General features: G+C 38.7%; 1 protein-coding gene across 2 annotated transcripts; it reads right to left on the bottom strand.

Moving 5' to 3' along the window:
- Positions 1-843: 843 nt before the first annotated feature.
- Positions 844-23,028, bottom strand: LRRC8D (leucine rich repeat containing 8 VRAC subunit D). 2 transcript variants are annotated; one of them, XM_053469982.1, is made up of 2 exons: positions 22,881-23,028; positions 844-3,656 (listed from the first exon to the last, which is right to left on the bottom strand). In XM_053469982.1, exon 2 carries the CDS (start codon positions 3,652-3,654, stop codon positions 1,090-1,092), a length of 2,565 nt encoding a protein of 854 aa, XP_053325957.1. In that variant the 5' UTR covers positions 3,655-3,656; positions 22,881-23,028; the 3' UTR covers positions 844-1,089. The 2 variants fall into 2 exon arrangements, with proteins under 2 accessions (XP_053325957.1, XP_053325958.1); XM_053469983.1 differs by lacking the exon at positions 22,881-23,028 and adding an exon at positions 16,115-16,752.
- Positions 23,029-23,622: the final 594 nt, after the last annotated feature.

The raw sequence follows: 23,622 nt of genomic DNA, 5'->3' as shown, positions 1-23,622 counted from the left end.
CATTAAATGAGAGGTTTTGAGTAATCCCTGCAAAGCATATTGACTGGAATTGTTACAGAAATTGTACATGCTGGTCAAGCTACAAACTGTAGGTCATTTGGAAACAGCAATTAACAATCAACCCCTACCGAACAAACAGATTTGTACAAAAAACGGTAAATCTGCCATCTATAGAATCATATCCGATACATACAACAAACAAATCCTGGACTTGCATTTGGATCCCTTACATTAAGTGACATTACTGCTCTGTATATATATAATAGTTATTATATATATTATAGTTTGCACCCTTTAATGTATAAACTCCCTAGCACATCATCTTATTTTCTCTGAAAGTTTAAATCACATAGCAACAAGTTTTATGGAGCTTTACAGTTACTATGGCAATAACCTATCAGTGCCTGCCTTTTTGTCCCATGACAATTAAGCATTTCCTGAAAGAATATGAATGAGATTAAAAAAAAAAAATAATTCTGGGATAGGTTTGGCCATTCTACCATGCCAGGGATAAAGTTTCTAGTGCTGTGTTTAGCTATTAGAATGTTAAGTACAGCGGAGTGGGTAGAACATCACCTTTTTAAAGAGCATTAGAAAGGTCTCTGAACTCCATATAAAGCAGCTGTCCCTTTAAACAATACATGCTTGTAAAAATGCATCACGCAGGGCAGTCATGCAGTATGCATTTTACTATAACACCACTCAGTTATATCCCAGAAAAAAGCTGTTTTCACAAAAAAAAAAAAATTGGGGGGGGGGAATCTGTGTGTGCAACCTTAACTTTCTAACCACTTTCAAAACTGCTGCGCTCAAACCTTCACTAGATCCAAAAAGGCAACACAATTTTCTTTACTTTTTGTTTGTAGAATGAGGGACATTTTAGTATTTGAGTATTAAAAATGGAAAAGATGGGTGGAGGATAAGAAAGAATACACCCCCCCTCCCCCCGTAAAGACTGATCTCTCCACTGGACAGAGGCAGAAGAAAAAGAAATAGTGCACTTTGAACAGGTTTAGGATACCTTCCCTAATGCATTGCATACCAAAAGTAAAATGGCTGATTTTATTGTATTCCCAACATTTGACCCATCTATATTCCATTGGCAAAGGGGGAGCTGATGTCTTGATTCAATGCCTCTTTTGCTTCAGAAGGTAACGCATCAAACAAGTGATCCTCCACAACAAGTCCGCTTTTTTTAAGAAGGCGACACTGAATGATTTGGGAGGGCAGGCGGTCTAAGCAATTTCCCTTTAACTCCAGATGGGTGAGCTGGAGTAGATGTCCAATCTTCTCTGGCAAGAACGTTATACAGTTTTGCCCCAAGCACAAAGTTCTTAATTTGACGCACTTGAACAAAGTTTTTGGCAACATATCCACTTTATTCCCAGTGACGTACAAGTGCTGAAGGTTTTGGAGCAATCCAATTTCGAGAGGGATCGAGGAGATGCAATTATAGCTGACATCTAGATATCTGAGCTTCTGCAGATTGAAAAGTGGCGCAGGGAGTGCTTCAAGTTTGTTGTTGGATAAGTACAGGGACTCTAGGTTTTTAACCTGGGAGATGGATTGAGGAATGTTCACAATTTTATTGTGCCACAATTTTAAACAAGTCAGTCTTTTTAAGTGTTGGAAACTGATGACTTCTTCTATTGTTCGTATGCTGTTTGCTTTCAGATCCAGCTCTTGTAAATTGGTGAGGCTGAATATGGCATGAGGGATCCTTTCCAATTCACAATTGTACAGCTCCAACTCTGCGATATTCATCATTTTCTTAAGGCTGTTTAGAACAACAAGTCTGGTGCCATCATTATGAATGATTAGTTTTGTTAGATGTGGAGCAACGTCTGTAATGTTGGATGGCATTTTGGTCAGATTGCTCTTCACATAGAGCATTTTTAAGTGCCGTAGTTCTCTTAAAGATTCAAGTCCGATCATTTTATTGTTTTCAGAGTTTAGATTCCCCATCAAGTACAACTCGCGTAGGTTTTTTAACAAGTAGACCCAAGCAGGAATTTCGGCTACATCGGTGAATTTCACGTGAAGGCACTTTAAGTTATCTCTGAGAAAGCTAAATGCCGTCTGTTCGACCTTTGCTGGACAGTGGTAGAGGTGGAGCTCCTGAAGAGCGGTCATCTGAGAAATTTTTGCTGGGAGTTTAGCCTCTGGGATGAGCTCAAGTTTTAAGACTTCTAAATCTGTCAGTTCAAATACAGCGTCCGGAACTCCAGAGAGCATGAAAAGATGAAGTTCTTGTTTATCCTGAGCATTGCGAGAAACATGCTGTCTGAGTTTTTCAAATGTCCATTCGTGATTTAAACTAATTTCCCGCAATTTGTTTTCACTGACCTCTGACAAGAAGACACCAAAACGTTTGGAGTATAGCTGATCGTACTGATCTACCATGTGTAAAAGGAATGCAAAGTCATTTTTGACATCAGGAATATCGCTAAAGCTGCTCTCTTCTCTCACCTTTTCAAAAGAATATTCTTTTAGTGGCCTCCTAAAAAGCCAAAACAGAGTATATAGGCAGACAAGGCCATAAACGCAAATAAGAGCAATGTAGCTGATGAGAAGTTTCTTCAACATAAATGCCATATTGTGAGTACACTCAAATTCCTGGTAGCCTATAAGATGTTCAACGTTAGGGTTGCAGACATGTTTGAAGCTTATTGCTGTTACAAATGTTAAAGTGTAGCCCAGGATGAACATAAACTTTACAGTTTTTATAACAGTTTGGACAACATACAGGTTATAGATCAAGTCGCTATCTTCTACATGGGTGCGGAATTTTCGGACCTTTTCAAAAAGGGCTTTGGCCTGTTCTCCATCCTTCTTGTCAAGAATGGTCATGCCAGGAACCTCCACAACAGGTTTGTCTGCTGAAAACTTTGGCCCGGATTTACTGATCATTGGAGTACTAGGACTACCATCCTCACTGCTATTAGAGAGATGTTTTCGGAGAGATTGTGCACCAGTTAATCTCTGCTTGTTCTCTTCTGAGTCTTCACATGCAGTTTCAGACAGCGCTTTGGTTGTCCAAGGAGACTCAAAGCACTTCCCTAGTATTGACACAAAATGTTCAATTTTTGAGCACGTTTTTGGATACTTAAACCAGAAATTACTGCTAACCATTAAAATAATGGTATGGATAAGGGCAAGATACGGAAAATACTTAGAGTACCATGGAAGTGCCACATGGTAGCACATTTGGTTGACGAAGATATACTGCTGATAATCAAGATTTGTTTTTTTGCCACCTGAATCTTTAATTTCATTTTTTAATCGCCGTCCTGAAGGTTCACTTGGATTCATAGGAGAGCCAGTTGGTCGTATTAAAGGTATCTCAGGAAGCTCTGGTGTAACATAAGGAGATGTTATTTGTTGTATTTCATTTGGCTCAGTGGGAGCCTCGTCATATTTTGGCAGTTGATTGTTTTCACTTGATTGGGTAGTTGAAATTCTTGAACTTATAGCAGATTCTAACACCGGCAGACAAACAACCTGATCTTTGGTCAGCTGCATGGTGCCAGCAAAGATGGCAACCATTAACATGACAACAGCCAAGTAATCCATAAATACGTCCCACCATGGTTTCAGAATACGGTATGTGGGCTGTATGTCATTAAGCGAGGCAACCTCCGAAAGCGTGAACATTCCTAAAAATAGAAAAGAAAAGTTAGCATACTGGAGATAAAATTATAAATATGTCACTCAATATACACTTGAAAAAAAAAACAGGTTTCGCTAAGACCAAAAACAAATTATGCAAAATACACCTATTTTTTTTCCCATCAATTAAATGTTAATTTGACGCATATTTTTCTGTAACTCCTAAAGTTAAAGTGACAATCCAGTGTCCAAGGGAACCCAATGAACAATGAATCCACATAAAAGTAGTTTCATATGTATTAATTAAGCCTAGAAAAAGAAAAAAAAATGTAACTTCTAGCCCCTTATTCACTAAGCCGTCACTGGAGCTGACTGATGGTCCATGAAACGTGTTGAGCCAAACAAAAAGTTAGATGATTGGCAAAGGGGCAATTGCATATGGGGGATTCTGCAGAATGCCCCAATGTATTTACAAGGAGGTTGCCAACATACTTAAAGGTATATTTGATGGCCGGAGTGTCCATTCAAAGAGGAGGTCCAGTCAACCTAAGGCGACGGTGACTCACGCAGTCAGCAAAGTGTTAATCAGTTTTAATGTTAAGCCACAGCCGCTGAAGTGTCAGAGTTTGTCTAGCCGTGCTGTTAAAAGGTACTCATGCTGCACATTTGCAATTTGGGTTTCATATCGGGCGTTAACCCTTCTAGACATACAGGTACCTGGCATATTATTTCTAAGCAGTTGTCCAGCTACTACACATAAATCACAAAACAAATGGATTGTAAGCAAAATGGAAATTTTTGTTTTTATTGACCAATCTATTGTATACATTGTTCAACAGGTTCCAGAGTACAAAACAACTGAATAAACTTCCCCGGTTGTTGCATCCCACCGCTTTACATACATGAATTGTAAATGAATCAATCATACAGGGTAAACAAGTCTATATTGCAACCTACATGTTTAGCATGACAATGAGAATGCGGACTAAGTTCTGTTCAAACAATCACTCTTATAGACAGACTTTTGAGCATCCTTATATAGATACGAGAAGTGACTGGATTATAATGTATTTTACTATATTTCTTTTCTCTTAAATATAATAATGGTGAAATTATTTTGCTTTTTAATTGTTTTCATGGCAATTTTCAAATTAAAATGTAAATAAAATAGTTCTAAATATTTTTTCTAAAACAGTTTTTTTATGAAATCAAAAAATAGAATAGAAGCAATTGATAGTTTCCTCTCCCGCCCTCTCTTTAGCGTGGGCAGATGGCATGCATTCTACTTAATTATGACTGCCGAATGTTTTTGCATTGCTAATGGCTAATATGTTGAAAGATTTGGCCTCTATGTGAACTAAACCCATTGTGCAAAACCCAATAAAAGTGTTTTTGTACTGCCAATGAACAAACAAACAAACCTACATAAGACCTCTTTGTTTGATCCTGAAATATTGGAATTTTTGGGACATAATCAAATACGAATATGTGAATCTAGGGGCCAGCTAAAAAAGCTAGGAGCCAGGATTTTTTTTTTTTATTACAAACTAACAGTTGGTCAGGAGTGATCTGATCATCATCAGCCCACTTACTAAACTCACAGCATTTGACCTGGAAGCACCCTGGACTTTCAGGTCAGTGCTGTTTTTTTTTTGTAATTATTTTTTTTTGATCATTTGTTTTTTTGGGGTTTTTTTTAACTCTTTCAATGCTGATGTTCCATTAGAGCACAGCATTGACTGATATTTAGTCCCCACAAGCTTGTGGGGACAAATGTTAACCCCTGCAATGCCACGAATGTGTCATACACATGACACTCTCATGGAGCGATCAGGCAGCAAGGGGGTGTTGTGTCAACACCCAACCCACTTCCCTGAAGCTGCCTGTGGCAGCTGAAAACGCGATTGCAGGTTTTCCTGCAGTCGCGGTTTCAGCCTACAGAATCACTCTGTGGGAGTGATCACAGGCTCGGGGGCGGCAGACAGCAGCAGCAGCAGCAGCGCCCCTGCGATCAACACGATTGTGGCGACATGGAGACATTTTTTAGGGATTTAACAGGCTGACAAACACTTAGGCGCCAGGGCAAAATGCTCAGTCGCCATGGCGACCTGGGATTTGTCGAGCCCTGCAGAATACAAATTGTTGAATAATATAAATTTTTATGATTGATAAAGGAGACGCATCCTACATGTAATAACATTTAACCAATTGTTAAATGCGGATCAGCCCTTAGATCCTACATTTTCTATTTCAGAAAGCTAAATAAGCCTATATAGTGGCATCAACCCCCCCCAAAAAAAAAAAAAAACATACTATAGAAACCTAATTTCTGTGCGTTCCGTATTATGATATTCCTCCACTTTACAAGTCTGTCTCTGGCAGATCTTGTAAGCAGGGGCAGAGAAGTTCAGGACAAAAAGACAAATTACTATGCCAGTTATGCCATAGATCAAGTCATTATAATTATCATTTACTGATAATTAGGGCCATCACATTCCACAGCGCTGTACAATGGGTAGACAGGACATAAGTAGTATATAACATAAAAATTTGGACTTACAGAACAATAGGCGAGGAGGGCCCTGCTCAAAGGAGCTTACAATCAAGTCATAAAATTAGTCTTTTCACATTATCTCCAAAATTGTTACGATTGACCAAAGAGCACAAGCTATAGTTTTTAATAATAAGTTTTAATAAATTAAAATAATGTTATAAACAATGATGGTGACAGTTCTTCTCTAAGTAGGTGAATCTATACTTCTTCCATTTTCCTAAGGGACACCTTAACACATAAGCAATTGTGTTTGAGGAAATATAAACCAGATTGCTTCAGCGTTTAGTTATTTATTTTAAACAGCAATGTCTACAGTTACATGAGAAATAACTACATTTAATGTGGCTTGATGATTGAGAAAAAGTAAACAAACCAAAATAATTTCCTTCTGTACAGGCTGAAACCGGGAAATTGTTTCTACGTGTAAATGCCCGCGTAAACATAAGGCTTTCTACTTCCAAAAACAATGTTGCAAAAATGTATATATATTATATTTCTTCTACACAGTAGGTACACCTATGAGACATATCCCACATACATTTTAATGTGCTAGAAGGACACACCATCCCTTATATAGTACTCTATACGGTAGTACTTTTAATAATTCTAGCTTAAGGGTTTTTTCTCATTTTTTTGCATTTTTATCATGGTACTTTTACATGTATTCTTATTTAGTGGGGCTGTCAGGGGCAGTAAACTGTCCTTAAAAAAGAAAAAATCTACATGTCTAGGTCTTTCCATCTAAAGTGTCCTATCATATACCTGATTGACCCCCTTAATTCTTACACCTTTATGCAACATATTTTATCAAATGTCTGACCCTTCCCTTACATATTAATAGAAAAATTACTTATTAATTGACGTGCCATAGACAGATGCTGTCATCTTTAAAATCATATTTTAAATTACTGTCTGCCAAATCCAGTTATGTCTTCCTGGTTGGGTAAACTGGTTGGGTAAACCTTATCGACAGATAAAGGAAAATGTGCGAACTTCTCCTATTCTATGGGTTAAATGAGAACTCACAACACTGACATAATATGATGAGCAGGACAATATATAAATGCTTCACTAAATAATAACCCCGGTTTCTAATCGATATTAAATTAGGCTCTCTCCACACACTGTAATATCAAACGTACAATCTACCCCTCAAGAAACAGCATAATCCTCTTGCTCTAATCAGAGCTTACTGTAATTCATTAAAAGGTTAGAATAAAAAAGGAAACATAATGGTTTTTTTTTCTCTTAAGGTCATGCAGCAATTATTCTGGCGTATTGGTCGCTCCAAGAGATAAATAAAAGCTGTAATAAGGCAGTACAGCAAAAAAGAGTTATGATTTAGTATCGGTTGGTTTTGCTGTTGAGTTCTAAAAATCTAAAAGTACCCCCCCCCCAGTTATTTTGATAAATTTTGGTCAACTTGGTGTGTTTTTCCCACTTTCATATTCCTTCTACAATATACCTAAATGGCAGCTGTAAATTACTCAGAGGCTCTATAAAAACACCCATTAACAACATTAAAAGAATACATTAGTAAAAAAAAAAAAAAGTGCCTTTATGTTAAAGGGGGAGATAGGGCTAAAACCGTATTGATAAAGCTGTTGATGTCTACTTATTATTGGTCCCGCTTCTGAGTTTTATTGGTATTCTAGTAATATCCTATTGGGCTCTGCCAATGTGCTGTGCTTTTGTAAATAAGCCCCAATAAATGTTTACATATGGACATAGTGAATAGATATAAAATATAAAATGTCCACATTTTTAAATTGCAGATTTTCATTAAAGTCCCAATTAGTGAATTATACCACCAATGTTCCCATTTTTCCAGTTTGAGGAATCTCATTAGAGTTCACTGAATCACATTTTTCTAATTCCAGCTACACAAAGTACCATGCGGCATAACTAACAATAATTTCTAAGGCGTACAGCTATGCATTGTTCAGCATTATTAAACCACTTTGTGCGCATCACATTATCATACAGCCTAATTACAGCCTTTGTCAATAATTCTAATTTAGATTCTTACTTTAACAGGATTGCTAGCAATTATATATTACACTTCATAGTAACCTGTTTGATATCAGTCGTGTTGGACAAACCTTTGTAGTAGGGCTGCAACTAACGATTATTTTAATAATCGATTAGTTGGCCGATTATTTTTTCGATTAATCGATTAATCGGATAAAAAAAATGAATGTAAATTTTTCATGTATTTAAAATAATTTACTAAACAAATGATGTTAAATACAAACAGCAGAATAAAAAAACTTTGATAATAAATTTCTTGTCTTTATTTCCCAACCAGCCCCCCAATATATGCACATTTGAGCCCAGGCTTGCTACGCTGCCTCCCAGACATGCCATGCTGCCCCCCCACATATGCCACGCTGCCTACCACAGCACTCCACGCTGCCTCCCACATATACCACACCACGCTGCCTCCCACATCTGCCACTCCACGCTGCCTCCCACATATGCCACTCCACGCTGCCTCCCACATCTGCCACGCCACGCTGCCTCGCACATCAGCCACGCCACGCTGCCTCCCACATCTGCCACTCCACCGCCCACATGCCACTGTGCCTGATACCCCTTATACCCCCTGAAACACCACTCCATCCTCCCCAGACATGCCACCCTGCCCTCCCCACATATGCCACGCCATGCTGCCTCCCACATATGCCACGCTGCCTCCCACATCTGCCACTCCACGCTGCCTCCCACATCTGCCACTGTGCCTGATACGCCTTATATCCCCTGATACCCCACTCCATCCTCCCCAGACATGCCACCCTGCCTCCCAGACATGCCACTTCTCTACCCCCAGATATGCCACTCTACCCCCAGATATGCCTTATACACCCTGATACACCACTCCGTCCTCCCCAGACATGCCACACTGCCCTCCCCACATATGCCTTATATACTGTATATGCCTTATACCCCCAGATATGTCACTTCACTGCCCCCAGGATTTAGATTCCCCTAAATTAACCCTAAACTCCCCATTAACCATAACTGCCCCTAAATTAACCCTTAACACCCCCTTAACCACAGCATCCCCTAAATTAACCCTAAAGACCCCATCAACCACAGCATCCCCTAAATTAACCCTAAACACACCATTAACCACAACTGCCTCAAATTAACCCCAAACACCCCATTAACCACAGCTGCTCCTAAATTAACCCTAAACACCCTATTAACAAAACTGCCCCTAAATTAACCCTAAACACCCAATTAACCATAACTGCCCCTAAATTAACCCTAAACACCCCACTAACCATAACTGCCCCTAAATTAACCCCCACCTCCCCTAACTTTCAGTAGCCCAAATATATATACATACACAGTATATATATATATATATATATATATATATATATATATATATATATACACACACATATACTTACAGTTAGATGAGTGTCACAGCCATGTGGTTCTGGCCTGGAGAAGGAAGGGGCGGGGCCAGTTGTCACAGTGATTACAGGGAGGGGGAGTAAGTAGGAGCTGCTGCTGTGAGACGGTGAGTCAGACTAAACGGATTATATAATGAGGGGGATTTTTCAGAGCGTTTGCTCTGAAAAAACCCTCATTTTATAATCGATAATAATCGATTCAACTAATCGATAATGAAATTCGTTGCCAACGAATTTCATTATCGATTATTATCGATTTTATCGATTAGTTGTTGCAGCCCTACTTTGTAGATTTAAGTGCCAGGAAGGGAAGCGTTTTTAGAAATAATTCTGCACCAAAAAATTGGAGGCGTCATCACTGAATACTTGGGTTCTTGGATTTTACCAACCCTAAAAAAAATTGACATCCTATTGTCAGGAAGGGTCTCCTTTTGCAGCTCTACTTATGCTCTTGCCTCTTCTTGTTCTTCTGTCTTCTTTCTTCGTCCGCTTCTCCCTGGTATCAGGTTAGTTACCTTGGAACTTCTGCAGAAGGGCGGAGCCTTTGTGCACACCTTCTCCAATTGGAGGAACGGGGGAGAGGATGTCTCTGTGTTGCGTGCAGTGGCTGCGCCATTTTGCGGAAGTATTTTTTCCATTTTCACTTCTTTTATTGTATTTTACCCCAACTCCTGCACACCCTTCACTTACATAAATGTGAGTGGTAGAGTGAAAGTGTGAGTATGATTGACAAAAAACGGTTTTGAATCCCCCACCCCAATAGGGTTGTCTTATATTCAGGCCTTTTCTTTTATTAAGATCCAACGTCTGGGGGTCATCTTTATTTGGGGGGGGTAATCAAGCAAATACGGTAGTTTTCAGATTAATTGGTTGACTATAAAATATTACAAAACCTGACAGAGGTCAATCTCTAAAAGGTTCCTCTTCTCTTTCATTACCAGTATGTCTTCAAGTGTGTTATTGTTATTGTGAAATTGTACTGTCAATAACAGTTATTTTGGCTACCGGGGATTTAAGTGAATCCAAGAGATTATGTTTCTAGATTTAACCGTACAGACCGACTTGTGCTACAGGATACTCCACGTGACTTTCTGAGGTGCTTCCTCCCAGAAGACTTCATGAAAGCCATCTAAAGCATTAGTGATGCAGCAGTTCTTCAAGCAATGAACTATGCCAAAGAGAAATCAAGCTCCAAGCATTAAGTAGCCAATTACATGGGGAAAGGTGGTTGGTTTCCGATATTCACTGAAGTACAGCATGTTCGGGAGATAACATCTAACCTTTTAAAAAAAGATTAGTCAAAAAACAGACCCAACTGTGAAGTATATCTCTTGGAATGGTAATCCACAATCGGTATTAAATTACATTAAAAATCTAGCTGTTTTTAACCCTTACAATAAGCGCAATCATTTGCTCAACAAAATGCATGTTTAATAAGGCATAAAGAGCCGATACGTTATATGAATGAATTGGATATGTGTATAAGAGAATATAATGACAAATACAGAGAGACAGAATGGTTAGAGAAGATAAGACATCAAGAGGGGGATGGAAGGGCATTGATATATCACCATTCTGAAGCTCCAAGCCCCAATCATCATTTCTTTTTCAAATGTGTATGTGCCGAGTACACAGAATAACTATGACAAATGCAAAATCGAGCCCGAAACCAGGAGCACTTGCACACAGTTCCAAAAAAATATTTTAAGAGACATTTTAGGACTAAAAAGGCACCGGGCCCCAATATATATTCATCCAAGGGGTTTAGGGAGCTCAATGAGGTTATTTATTAAGTCCTCAATTCCGATTTTGCCCACAATCCTCTCTTAACAACCACGACACGCAGCAAGAAGGTTAGAAACTTTTTTTTAAACTGAATCAGTCTAATGTCTCTTACACCCTTACTATTGAAGAATGCATATATAGTTAAATATGCATTCTTCCCAGAAGAAAAAAAACCCAAACATAATTTATAATAAAACCTCACATGGCCCAACTATTCTTGCCACTAATTGGCTGCTTAAAGCGAGCGGGCGGGGGGGGCAGGTGCATTTGCGAAAGAGACGCCACAAACATTTTAAGGGACCATGCTGCTAGCATATGCATTAAAGTACACACGATGGCCAGAGTGTCCCTTTAGTTTCTCCATCTATGGCCTAAAAGTGATTACAGATACCAACATTTCTGTTTGTGTAGATTACAAACTAAATGCATTCTGACATTACAGTAGATTAGTATACTTTACTATGTACTCACACACAGATAGCTAGACACAAGACAGCAAAACTAGACAGCGGATCACACAAAAGGCACCGGAACGTCAAGGTGAACAGTGAGAATACCCACAAAAGTGCAACCGGTCTGCCAAACTGAAGATCCAGGATGACCTACTCAAGAATGTACAGCGGGGAGAAATTAAAGACGTACGTTTCTCATTAAATATTGAAGGGACTTAAACATTAAAATGTAATTACGTGTGCAGTAATCAGAAGCACACGGACCCCAGGAAGACGTCAGAGCCACAATATTTTTATATAGCCCCAAGGCAAATATACTTAATATCCAGCCGTAGCCTATTCCAGTCTGACAAGTAACATTTCAAAATGACTAACATTAAAATGTTTTCTTATATAACACATTTTATTTAATAATGGTTATTGTTATTAGATAAAAAGTAATTCTCCTTGAAGAAGAAAAAAAAAACAGCAGTAGTTATTACCCCTTAATAAATGGTATCATATCATGTATGATATATAGTCCATAAGAGGAGGAGGCCTGGTACTGTATGTAGAGAAACTGGCAGATTCCTTGGGAAATGTACACTATAAAAACTCTGAATGCCAGGAGAGAAAAGAACTAAAGAACATTTTTTCATATGTTTATTAACTACGCCTGTCATTTATGCCAATCCACAGGAAACAACACACAGTCAAACACACTCGCTGTGTCTCCCCTATGCTGCCAGTGATGATTAAATAGACGCTCCATTGTCCCAAGCAGCCCCATCAATAAAGAATGCAAGTACTTCAATATGCACTCTTAATCAACATGAAAAAAAAGCACTTTAGGAGAAGCTGCAGCTTAACACCGCCTTTGTAATCTGCTTCTTTTGCACTATTGCTCACGCAAATCAGTGGTAGGGAAGCGCTTGGCTTTCAGTGCAAGTCAGTTAGAGTGTTTCTTTTTTTACAGATCTGCACAAGGGGATCCCGCTAGACCCGTGAAAAGAAATGTATGCTTTCTTTATTCTAAATATTAATTCTCATTAGGTATGCGTGGAGCTAAATGACAGGAACATGTATTGTAATCGCGCTCTTGCACTGGAGCTGGCTGGTGGCATGTATAGCGTGCATGTAGGATCTCAATACACCTGCAAGGGGACCAAATTAACATTTAAAGGGACATCATGAGCACTGAATACGACAACAGCACATCCTTCTGCTATTATGCCATTTGGAATCTTAAAATGCTTCAAGAACACGCCATGATTAGAACGGCAATCTGACTGATGAGGTAACGAGATGCCAACACACACACAGACCTAATCCTATATGAAAGGACTGATTGTTCACAGATTGCTCAGTTTATACTGGATGAGTATTGCTTAACTCATTAACCTCCAATTGTACTTTATTGTTGTCTAAGCAAACGCTGACCACATTGTTTAAGGCAGTGGGACAATAGATAAAATACCTATGGTTTTAATAACGGCAAATGCAGAAATATTGTGACCCAAGAACCGGTCATCAACTATAATTTGGACCCATTACATTTAATCTTTTGGATGTTTATACTACTTTTTCAAACAAGCTAAAGGTGAAGTATAAGCAGAAAGACCAAAAACTAAAATACTTTTAATAGTGTACTTTTTTCAAATGTGAAACAGGGAGCAGATGCTTCCTGCTTTTTCTGGTACTGAAGCGACATTTGTTCCACACAATAAGGGTACACTTCCTTAAATAGGTTTCACAAATTCATTGCTCTGGTATGTTTTTTTTAGTTAGCAGCCCTAAAGCTATTTATTACAGCTATTATTACCAGTCAGACTTGCAGCCAAGAGATGGCACACAGTAAGTCATCTGAACCTAACAAATGTAAGAGGCTAGTCAACTCCTAGGAATTTAAAGGGACAGTTTAGTATCCCTGATAGCCCTACTAAATAATCCATATTAAAATATGCCACAGCGCTTTTTAGATCTGACTCTTGAAAAGGCACTTTAATGTAAGCATTTTATCATTTTTCAGAAAAAAATTAAAATTTAAAAAAAAAATGTAAAAAAATAAAATAAAAAACTCAGAGATAGAAGTTACAGTCCTTCAGGGTCCCAATTCTTACCATGGAAATGCTTTCCACGCATGCGCACAGGGATCTGAATAGACCACACACACAGCACTGGATCTGATTGGAGAAGAGGATATTGCATGCAAAATATCTTTGGCCGAACATATCTTCTGGACGGAAAATAGCTTGGGGATGGGGGAAGGGGCAAATGTATATATGGGATTCTGCATAATTGTCTATTACAATTAGGTTTGCCACCAATGTCTATTTTTTTTCTAATTTAGAAACACTGTTCTGCAATACTTTGATAGAAAGACATCAGATCTCCCAGTTTCCCGGCTGCCCCCGGCACCCTTCAGTATCGCGAGGCGACTCACACCGAGTTAGACAGTGAGCTCTTGCTGAGTATTTGCATATTAGGCAGCAGTTAAGACAGTGTGATTCAGCTGCATAAATAACTGCTAATCAGACTTGTGAATTTTGATGTTGCCATTTGTCTGGAAATGATTGGACCAATAAACAAAGGAAAATTTGTCTGAATCATTTTTGGTTTATGTGCATGCGTCTACTGCTAATTTTTTTTTAATTTTATTATGTAGGGTTATGTTTCACCTATGCCTTTAATCCTCTCTTTAACGGGGGATTTTTTTCCAAAGTTATTGGGGTTTTATTTACTGTGTGCCTACACCCAGCATATTTGTATCAATTATAATTAGAGTGAGATATAATTTTATAAGTTAAAGATTCTTGAACAATTTCAACAGTTCTTAACTTACTGTGGTGTAATTTCTGATTTCACAACATTTTTAAAAGGACCCCAATATTCCATTATACCCGATGGCGAACCCCAGGAGCCAGGTAGCCACAGCGCTTTTTAGATCTGGCTCTTGAAAAGGCACTTTAATGCATTCGATAGGTGTGTGGTCCCTTTAAATATTTGTGTGGTCTGTTTTGCAAACCCATGGAAGGATCCGGCAGAATCCCTGCATTGGCCCTTTCCACCATGTGTAAAGTTGTGCCATTGTTTTCAATGGACGTACTTCTCTGCCACTTCATGGACACCTAGCAAGAAAATTTGGATGATTTAGGAAGAATGAAGATTTTGCAGCATGGCTGAAAATTCTGTGTTATTAGTTATAATTTTGTTTCAGAATAATGAATATTAAAAATAGTTAAATTTTTCTATAGTAGGGTGACATTAGACTGTCTATTGGCACAGGGTTTATGCTAAATGAGCTCATATGCACACACATACACACGCACGCATATATTAAGCGTTGCTTTTAATTAAAAATTCATCTTTACCCAAGCCAAGATCATTTCCCACCATGGTGCCAAAAGTTCAAAATAAATAATGTAAAGAAAATAAAAAAACAACAAAATCATATGGCTAATTTCTTAGAAAAAAAATTCCTAGTCATTTTATAATTATAGAGAAGCTGAGTCTATAAAAATAAAACTACTGGTAAAGTTTTCAACAACAACAACAACAACAACAACAAGATAAAACAGTTGTGTTCCCGGAAAGTCTTACGTACAGTATGTACTTAGGACTTTCTGGGAACACAAACGTTTTATCTCCTTCTTTTTTTTTTTATTATAAAATGACTTGGTTAAACAAAAACTAGAAAAGTCTTACACAAAATCAACGTCGGTTAGAATCGGTCTTTCCAGCTTGTATTTTCCCAACAATAATTCTCACATAACATTTGATGGGACATTAATACAAAAGGACCAAAACAAATGCAAGAATGTATTATTATTATTATTATTATTATTCTCTACTTTAGCTGAATGCTATGACAAAAACTGAATGGAAAAGGTTTGTCAAATTCATGTATTTTAAGGTAAGCAATGAGACCGTGAAAACCATAAAATGAGATTACCCACAAAACTCATCTTCAAAACATATTTTATATCATACACAAGATGTCCATAAATAAGTCACGTTGGCTTAACAAATAGACTCAAGGTCTGTAGCATGTATGATTTGAAAAGACCATTAGATAAAAAGATATTAATAGCCAAAATTACCTATGTGAATGCCTCTAGCCGGGCATTTAACCCGGAATGCTATACACTGTTGCAGAAAAAGCAGGCTGCAATCTTTAATTAGACAGATCACTACGAGTAACATGAAGCTAAGCGTTAAACTGACAACAAAAACATACAGGCAAAAAAAAAAACATATCATGCACACACACACAGTACAACCGCGGTACTCTGAGAATGGTATTCAGACACCTTCTAGGACCGACAAGCAGAGATCTTTTCAGGTCTTGTGATTTTGTTTTTCACACAGATCTTCCGGATGGCAGCGTGTTGAAAGCAGGCATGTATTAGCGGCAGACATGATGTTCCAAGGCAAGTGACAGGCTGGTTATTCAGCAACAGCGGCAAGAGAAAAAAAAAGAAAGAAAGAAAAAAAAAAAAAAAACGTGTGCTTGCTTATAGGAACCACCCACACAAGCAGATGGGAGCAAACAGGAATGGATTTAACTCATGTCAGCACTTAATGTGACTTCTGTTTTTTACTGGCTGTTTCAGGTTTTTGTTTGCTTTATTAGTCATTGTTAATAACAATAAATAAATCTGATGCCTTCAGCGGACGCAGGCAAAACCTGTTTAACATTATATTTACCCCACACAAACCTTGCTTGTATTCAACTGCATGGCTACATTCAGATCTCTCCAATCTCTGTTACATATTTGGGTAATCAAATCACCTCCGACCACGATCCGTCACGTGGATTGTTACACAGATGTCAATAAACTAAATTGTCGCTAGGTATTTATAACACAGAGAAGATGCATTTAAATAACATACAACACCGACCGTGGTTTGGCATTTTAAACCCATAGCATGGAAACAAGCTTAAATTTACAATTAGCAAGACACTACATGGGGGTTATGAGATATGACTAAAGTCAGGATTTTAAGGTGACGCGATACCTTCTTTAAGCCGGGCGCTTATGATAGTCCCACTATATTAATTTTCTATATCATTTGTTGTTAATGGAGCTGGACGCTACTTTATATGGGAGGTTCAATCATCTATTTTCTTTCTTAATATGGACAATAAGTTTCATATATGAAACAAATCTATGAAGTATGGGGCAAGGCTATTAATGTTCTCCCCTGGAGCAAAGGACAGGCCTTGCTGATCGCCCAGAGATACACTGGCCCATCAACCGGGCCATAAAGGGACCTAACGTGCCTTCAGCTTGTGTGGACTTGATAAAAATTGGATGTTAAAACTATAGAAGGCCGTGGTAGGAGCGCTGGGAGTATATGCATCTCTTCCTAGGTGTGACTAGGTACAGGAACAAGCGGCATATCATCTGTGCTTCTATAAACAAGAGGGGGTAGAGCTCTGTAAGAGGTCTCTGCTGGTAGTCAATCTCATATTAAAATAGAATTATTAATTAAAAAGGGATGACTGGTGTCCTATGTCCTAAGCATCAAAAGAGCTGTCAGCGTTATGGCAGCATAAACCATTTCTATCACCTTTCATTCAGCCGCAGAAGCTAAATAATACTTTTTACTTGCCCTTTAAGACTTTGACCCAGATTTATGATTAACCTTTAACTACTACCGCTACTACTCGTGTCTAACACAAAATAAATCAATAACTAAAACGAAGCATTTGATTGGCGAATACTGCAGGTTACGCTATTACTGGGTAGAGTCCGTAGACGACATCCATGTAAATAATTAACCTGAAACCACAGCTAGAAGCTAGTAAATTATGTCAAAGAGCTGGTACTGCAGAAAAAAAATACAATTATATTTCCAGCAGCGCTATTCACGAGCGGACCCTGTGCACAACGTCCAATTTCCTGTATTTTAACTTGTACAGACAATAGAATATAATTTAGACAGTCACGGAAGGAGGTGTTTAGATTTACAGTTCCAACAATACATCCTCTACTTCTGTATTAATGATGACAATCCAGAACAGCGATTTGCACAGGATTTTTTTTTTCTGTGGCTGCCAATGTGTCAAAATATACATACAAACACATATGTACACAAATTCAACTCCAGACATATGTACACACACACACTCCCTGAATAACACAGCCCAGGCGGGTGGCTTCACTTTACACACAATCTGGACTATAGTTTCCTAGGAAGTAACCATTTAACCATTCAAACCTATGTTGACCCAGTAAGATGTATCAACTAATACAGTTATATCATTTTCTTAAATCTTCTATAGAAATTAACTATTGACATATATGCCTAACAACATTATAATGAAATCATATAAAAAAGAGAATATTGGAACATCTGAAGACTCACAAAACTAATAAATCATTCCCTGTTCTTCGTGAGTTCTTGATGTCTCATGCGTCTCTGTATGATTTTGATTGCCAAGAAAGTCGCAAGCAAGATCATTTTCGTCTATGTGTAAAATTACAAACAACATGTAAGGTTTGCAGATATGTGCAATATGATTTAGTGCATATATTACCCTCTTCTCAGTTCCTACTTGCTGTGTTATGGAGCAAGGTGATTGATGACTGTGATGTTCCTTGAGATCAGACCCAATACAAGACTACGATGTCCTTCAGCTGTGACTCCCCCGCTAACCCGAACAGGGACACCAGCCTGGTGTAATCTTTCTGAAAATAAACACTTGTGGCTATGAAAAGTATTTTTGTTGGTAGGAAACATGTCCTAACTCGCTTTAGACTGGACACACAGGACACAAGTCTATTTAATGTAAGAATCAGTCTGAGAATTTGCTGGCAGTATTACGGATTACTGCTATGTTGATGTTTAAAGGGACACTTCAGACATCATTTGCACTTTAATGTGTTTGACAGCCAAATGGTCCCTTCAAATTGTTTAGAATTTTAACTATAAATTACATAATTTATGAATGTTACGAAGATTACACATCCTTATAAAAAAAATAACAGCATAGTTTTTACTACACAAGGGAACCCAAGTCACTATGAAAAAAGCAAAAAAAAAATTTTTAGGCATGACTGCCCCTTTAAAAACACATCTAGTTACATTTATGAAGATTATTTAACCAAATAGAGGGGACACTAAAATCATGTCAAAGTTCTGAACACTGAATCACTTGATCAAGGAGCAGGTATCACAAATTCATCCCTCCAAGGAAACATACAAACAAAAACAAAACTGCAGTAATAGTTAACGCTCATGGCCAATGTAACACTAATAAAAACATTTACCTGCCAAGAGCAAATTCCAGATAACAAGAAACAAGCGGGTGGATGGTACTTTTAGCACCAACCGACCAATCGTTAAATTCTATATACAGAGTTTAAAAAGATTGATCATTCACCCAAAAAATCTCATATTACTCAGTAAAAGTTTTAGACTTGTCCACCAGTTTAAAATCAGCCTTATATGACCTTTTCAGCTCCGATAATAGCATGTGACAAAAAAGGGGAGGTTGCAAATCTCTATTGCCATAGCAGCATAAAAATCATGTGTATGTATTTAGGCTTATAAAAGGTAACGATATTTTTAATAAAAAATAACCTTTACGGCAATCTCCTCTACCGACCTGGAATGAGCTTTGCTGATTAAAAAACTGTATTAAAAAAAAGTGTAATCAATTGAAGTTATTTCTATTTGCTTGGACACAATTAATCTACATTCAGTTTGAGAACAGAAAATAAAACATGCAGCTTTTAAATCAGCATCATTCAAGGTCCTGTCCCTGAGTTCGCAGATTAATGGATGTAATAAACACATACACGAGACATAGCAAATGCTTCTTTCTTTCTTGCCCCCCAATCACAAACAGTTGGTCTACATTAAAGGGTTAATATTATAAGGCCATACATTGATACAGATATAGAGTTTCCCACTGGTCCACTAACCAGGAATTCTATAAATAAGTTGCAAAATTCAGATCATAACATTATGGACCACTACTTTTTCTAAGGCTACCTTGTATCTTAGGGTAAACTTTATGTTTGGCCATATACACAACATGTACCACGTACAATGCGCCTGGCTCACCTTTCGCAGAGTAGGATTTTACATCACTATGAGGACAATTGACTATAGACTAGTTTGACTGTTGTATCCAACTCATCCCACCCACAAGAGAGATCAGGGTGATTTTCTAAAACAGTGTCAACCCAATGCTGTGTCAACGCTTAGCACCGTTAAGGCTCAGGTTCCTTGATGTCCATCGCATTAGAAGATCTGATGGACGCTGAAGGACACACGTTACTCTTTGGCTGGGTTGAAGGGAAATACACTTGTGTCCTCTAACCGCACTTCTAGGCAGTTTAACCATAAAACATGTCAAATTGAGGTGACCCTGCAACAAATCAGAGCCAGGAAGGTCGGCAGCCAACATGTGTTTGAGAAGCCCAACAGCCTACAAGAGCCTCTTTAAGTAGCGTCATAGTACATATTTACATACCCTAAGAGTCTTCAGACAAAATGCAAATCTCAAGTTCTCAAAAAGACATAATTAATACAAATTCCTGATAGGAGATTCCAGTGAAACCAGCACATACTAGCACCATGAGTTTTACAGATTCTTTCCCCACTCTTCGCCTGATGGATTCCTTAAATCTATGGGGACCCCGGGAAGTGGCTTATAAGTTATTTTGCCCACCAACATAAAAAAAATCTTATTCTGGGCCATCCTGCATTGTTTTTTTTTTTAATGAATGATAGCAAAGTGTTTAGGGTCTACAAGGGCAATAAATCTCGTCGGAAGCGGTTCTTGTTAATAACAGTTTTATTAACGAGTAGAAAGTCGAGTGTCCTACTCTTGCCTGTAAGTCTCTTTTGTCATGTGTCCTGCTCTAGAGATCTCTCCTGCATATGTCCCATGCTTCATTCCTCTATGCATGTTATGTTGTTTCTCATGCTCTTCCTGGTCTCTCCCACTCTCTTGGCATCTCTCTCTCTAGACAGAAACTTCTCACAATTCAGCTTTCAAAAGGACAGGCAAAATAAGAAAGTTCTCTGTTCTTCCAGTAAAGTCTGCAGCTGTGTACAGACATTGTAATCAGACACTGGGACTTCACTGAAGGATGGTAGTGCCACCTAGAACTACGAGACCTCTAGTAGACTTCAATGCACGTCATTTTCTTCAGCTGCGCATATCTCTGTCACTTTAAACGCTCAACTATTCTGAGAATAGGTCTAAAATCTTGCACACAATGAATCTTAAAAATCAATGGTATAAGTAGCATGAGAGAAAGAGAGCACTTGATGTTTTGTCCTCATTCATTGTTCATTCATTTGACTTAATATACAATATTTTGCAGTGTGATAAAGCTAATAAAACATCAGCATAGCTGAACATTAATTATATTATCATTTCATTTACTTACACGGAAAATAATTGTAAAAAATCTGGCTATATTATCAGGCATGTTACTGCACAGCACAGAATTAACATTTTATAAGATAGCACAGGTAACTTATTTCACATGAACACAATTCATAAAGGCCGAAATCGTGCTTTGAGACTGATTTATCATATAACAGTCCTTCCGATATACAGCAATATGGACTATACCAAATCATTATAGAAGATAATAAAAATACATATTACTTCTACAGCCCGCCATAGGATAGGAGTAAGAAATAAAAATGCTCGTCTGCAGAAAAGTTCAATGAACCACCTATTTTTTGGCTCATGAATAAGGCACGCGTGGGTTAAATTGTGCCTAATAACCAATATTAATCCTAAAAAGCAATGATTGGTTTAAGTTTTGTTAATGCTTATAATTTCCAGTGTTATTTCTGGCAGTTTAAATATACAGGTGAGTGCAGCATTATGTACAATTATATATATATTACCATTATATTAATAATACATATCTTAGTGGGATTATAAGCAACGCCAACGCTTTCCCTACCCAGTTGGTGGTGTAAAGAATTAACCAATTACTATCCAAAACGCTATGGGATTTCTCTACCTAAGCAGAGTTTAACCCTTTCCACCGTATATTTAGAAAGATTTGATGGAGAAAACGTTAACCGTCTACATGCCAAAATTCATTCAGATATCTGCATGCAAAACAATGGTTCATTTTCCCAACATGCAGCCAATATATTTTAAGCTTGTTTGAGCAGGGCCCTCCTTACCTGTTGTTTCTGTAAGTCAAATTGCTACGGCCTGTTTATTCATTATACAGCACTGCGGAATATGACGGCGCTATATAAAAACAACAATAATAATAATTTGTGACATGTCCATATTGGCGTTTTCACAAAGGGATGTTCTCAAATTGCGTTCTAATAGCTGCACAATACGATAGAGAGATAGATCACAGAACATAAAGAGTGCTTAACATAAATACATTTAGAGCGAAAAAGAAGTCAGATCTGTCTGCATGTAGGAGGATTATGCGATATAACCGACTCCAATATCGAAAATAACCAAATAACAAAGCCGCCGCTCCCCTGTGCAACTTTACCGGCAACTATTAACCCCTTCCTGGAGCGCATAGAAAATGGAACCCAAATGGCTGTCTTACCTGTAACAAAATCAAATCAGAAGGTTGTATGTCCTGCTAGCGCATTAAAACACACATGCCTGCTTCCTGACAATATTCCACATACATGTCAGCAACATGTCAATGCAACAATGTAACTATTACTGGAAACATGAGTCTCTAATGCTGAGCAGGGGACCTGATCATGTCTATGGAGCAAGCCATGCCAAAGCAAGGGCCTTATCTTAATATAGAACGTAATAGCCATGCTCCCGTTATACCCGGCAGTGACATAGCAGAACGGTGCGTCTGTGTACTGCTTGCACAGGTCTCTCTCGGCTCTGATGAAGGGCCCTTGATTTGTGGCTCTAAGCAGCTGTTGGATCTGCTGGCATGGAAGCCCCACCTGTGAATTATTAAATAAAAGCCCACCCGTATCCCCCGCACACCGCTACCCCTTAACTCGCTGCCCTGTCGTCTCGTAAGGTGATGCTGGGTGATGGAATCCGCCTCCCCCGGGGCGGTCTGTGCTCACAAAGCGGCGACTCCTCACCTGGGCTGAGCCCGCTCCGGCTCCCCCGTCCTCTGTACTATGCAGGTGTCCCCGCTCCGCCTTCATGCAGCACCCCAGGCAGGGCAGCTCAGCCGCGGCATTCCCAGGCAGGAGAGAGACGCAGCGACCCAACGAAGTCAGCCGCCCGTGTGCGCTTCCTGGATATGAGCCCGGCCAGGCTGCAGGCAGCAGGAGAGGAGGGCTCTGGCGATTGCATAAGAGGCTCGTCACTTGTCAGCTGCATCTGTGTGGCGTTTGTAACCCTGCAGCCCTCGGTATCAGGTGTCAGGCCCGGGCGCAGACACAGCACCGTCTGGGTGTGCGGATACCGGGTGATGTCCCTGTCTAGCGGGCTCTGGATGGTGCGAATGGCCCCTTATCTGTTACTTTAACTTTTTCAGTTCTCTAATATAAAAACACATGCCAGCGATTTATGAACTACCCCTTATAACCCTCACCCTTTATGACATTTACTCAACGGGGTGTAAGATAAATATATGATCTATCCAGAACCCGGTCTCAGGAGGGGCACACACATTAACAAAACCGGAACTCACACAACCACACATTCACACTAACACAACCAGACACACACTAACATCTGCACACATACAGACACTAACATACGCATACAGACATTCACACTAACACAACCAGACACACACTAACATTGGCACACATACAGACACTAACATACGCATACAGACATTCACACGAACACAACCAGACACACACTAACATT

This window comes from Spea bombifrons, chromosome 6 (genome assembly GCF_027358695.1).
Source record: "Spea bombifrons isolate aSpeBom1 chromosome 6, aSpeBom1.2.pri, whole genome shotgun sequence".
NCBI classification, from domain to species: domain Eukaryota; kingdom Metazoa; phylum Chordata; class Amphibia; order Anura; family Pelobatidae; genus Spea; species Spea bombifrons.
Note: the sequence above shows the minus strand (reverse complement) of the source record. Positions and strands in the feature narration are given on the sequence as shown.

What these genes read in the sequence shown, in the direction of transcription:
- LRRC8D (XM_053469982.1), bottom strand. Translation starts at nt 3,654, where the DNA reads ATGTTCACGCTTTCGGAGGTTGCCTCGCTTAATGACATACAGCCCACA.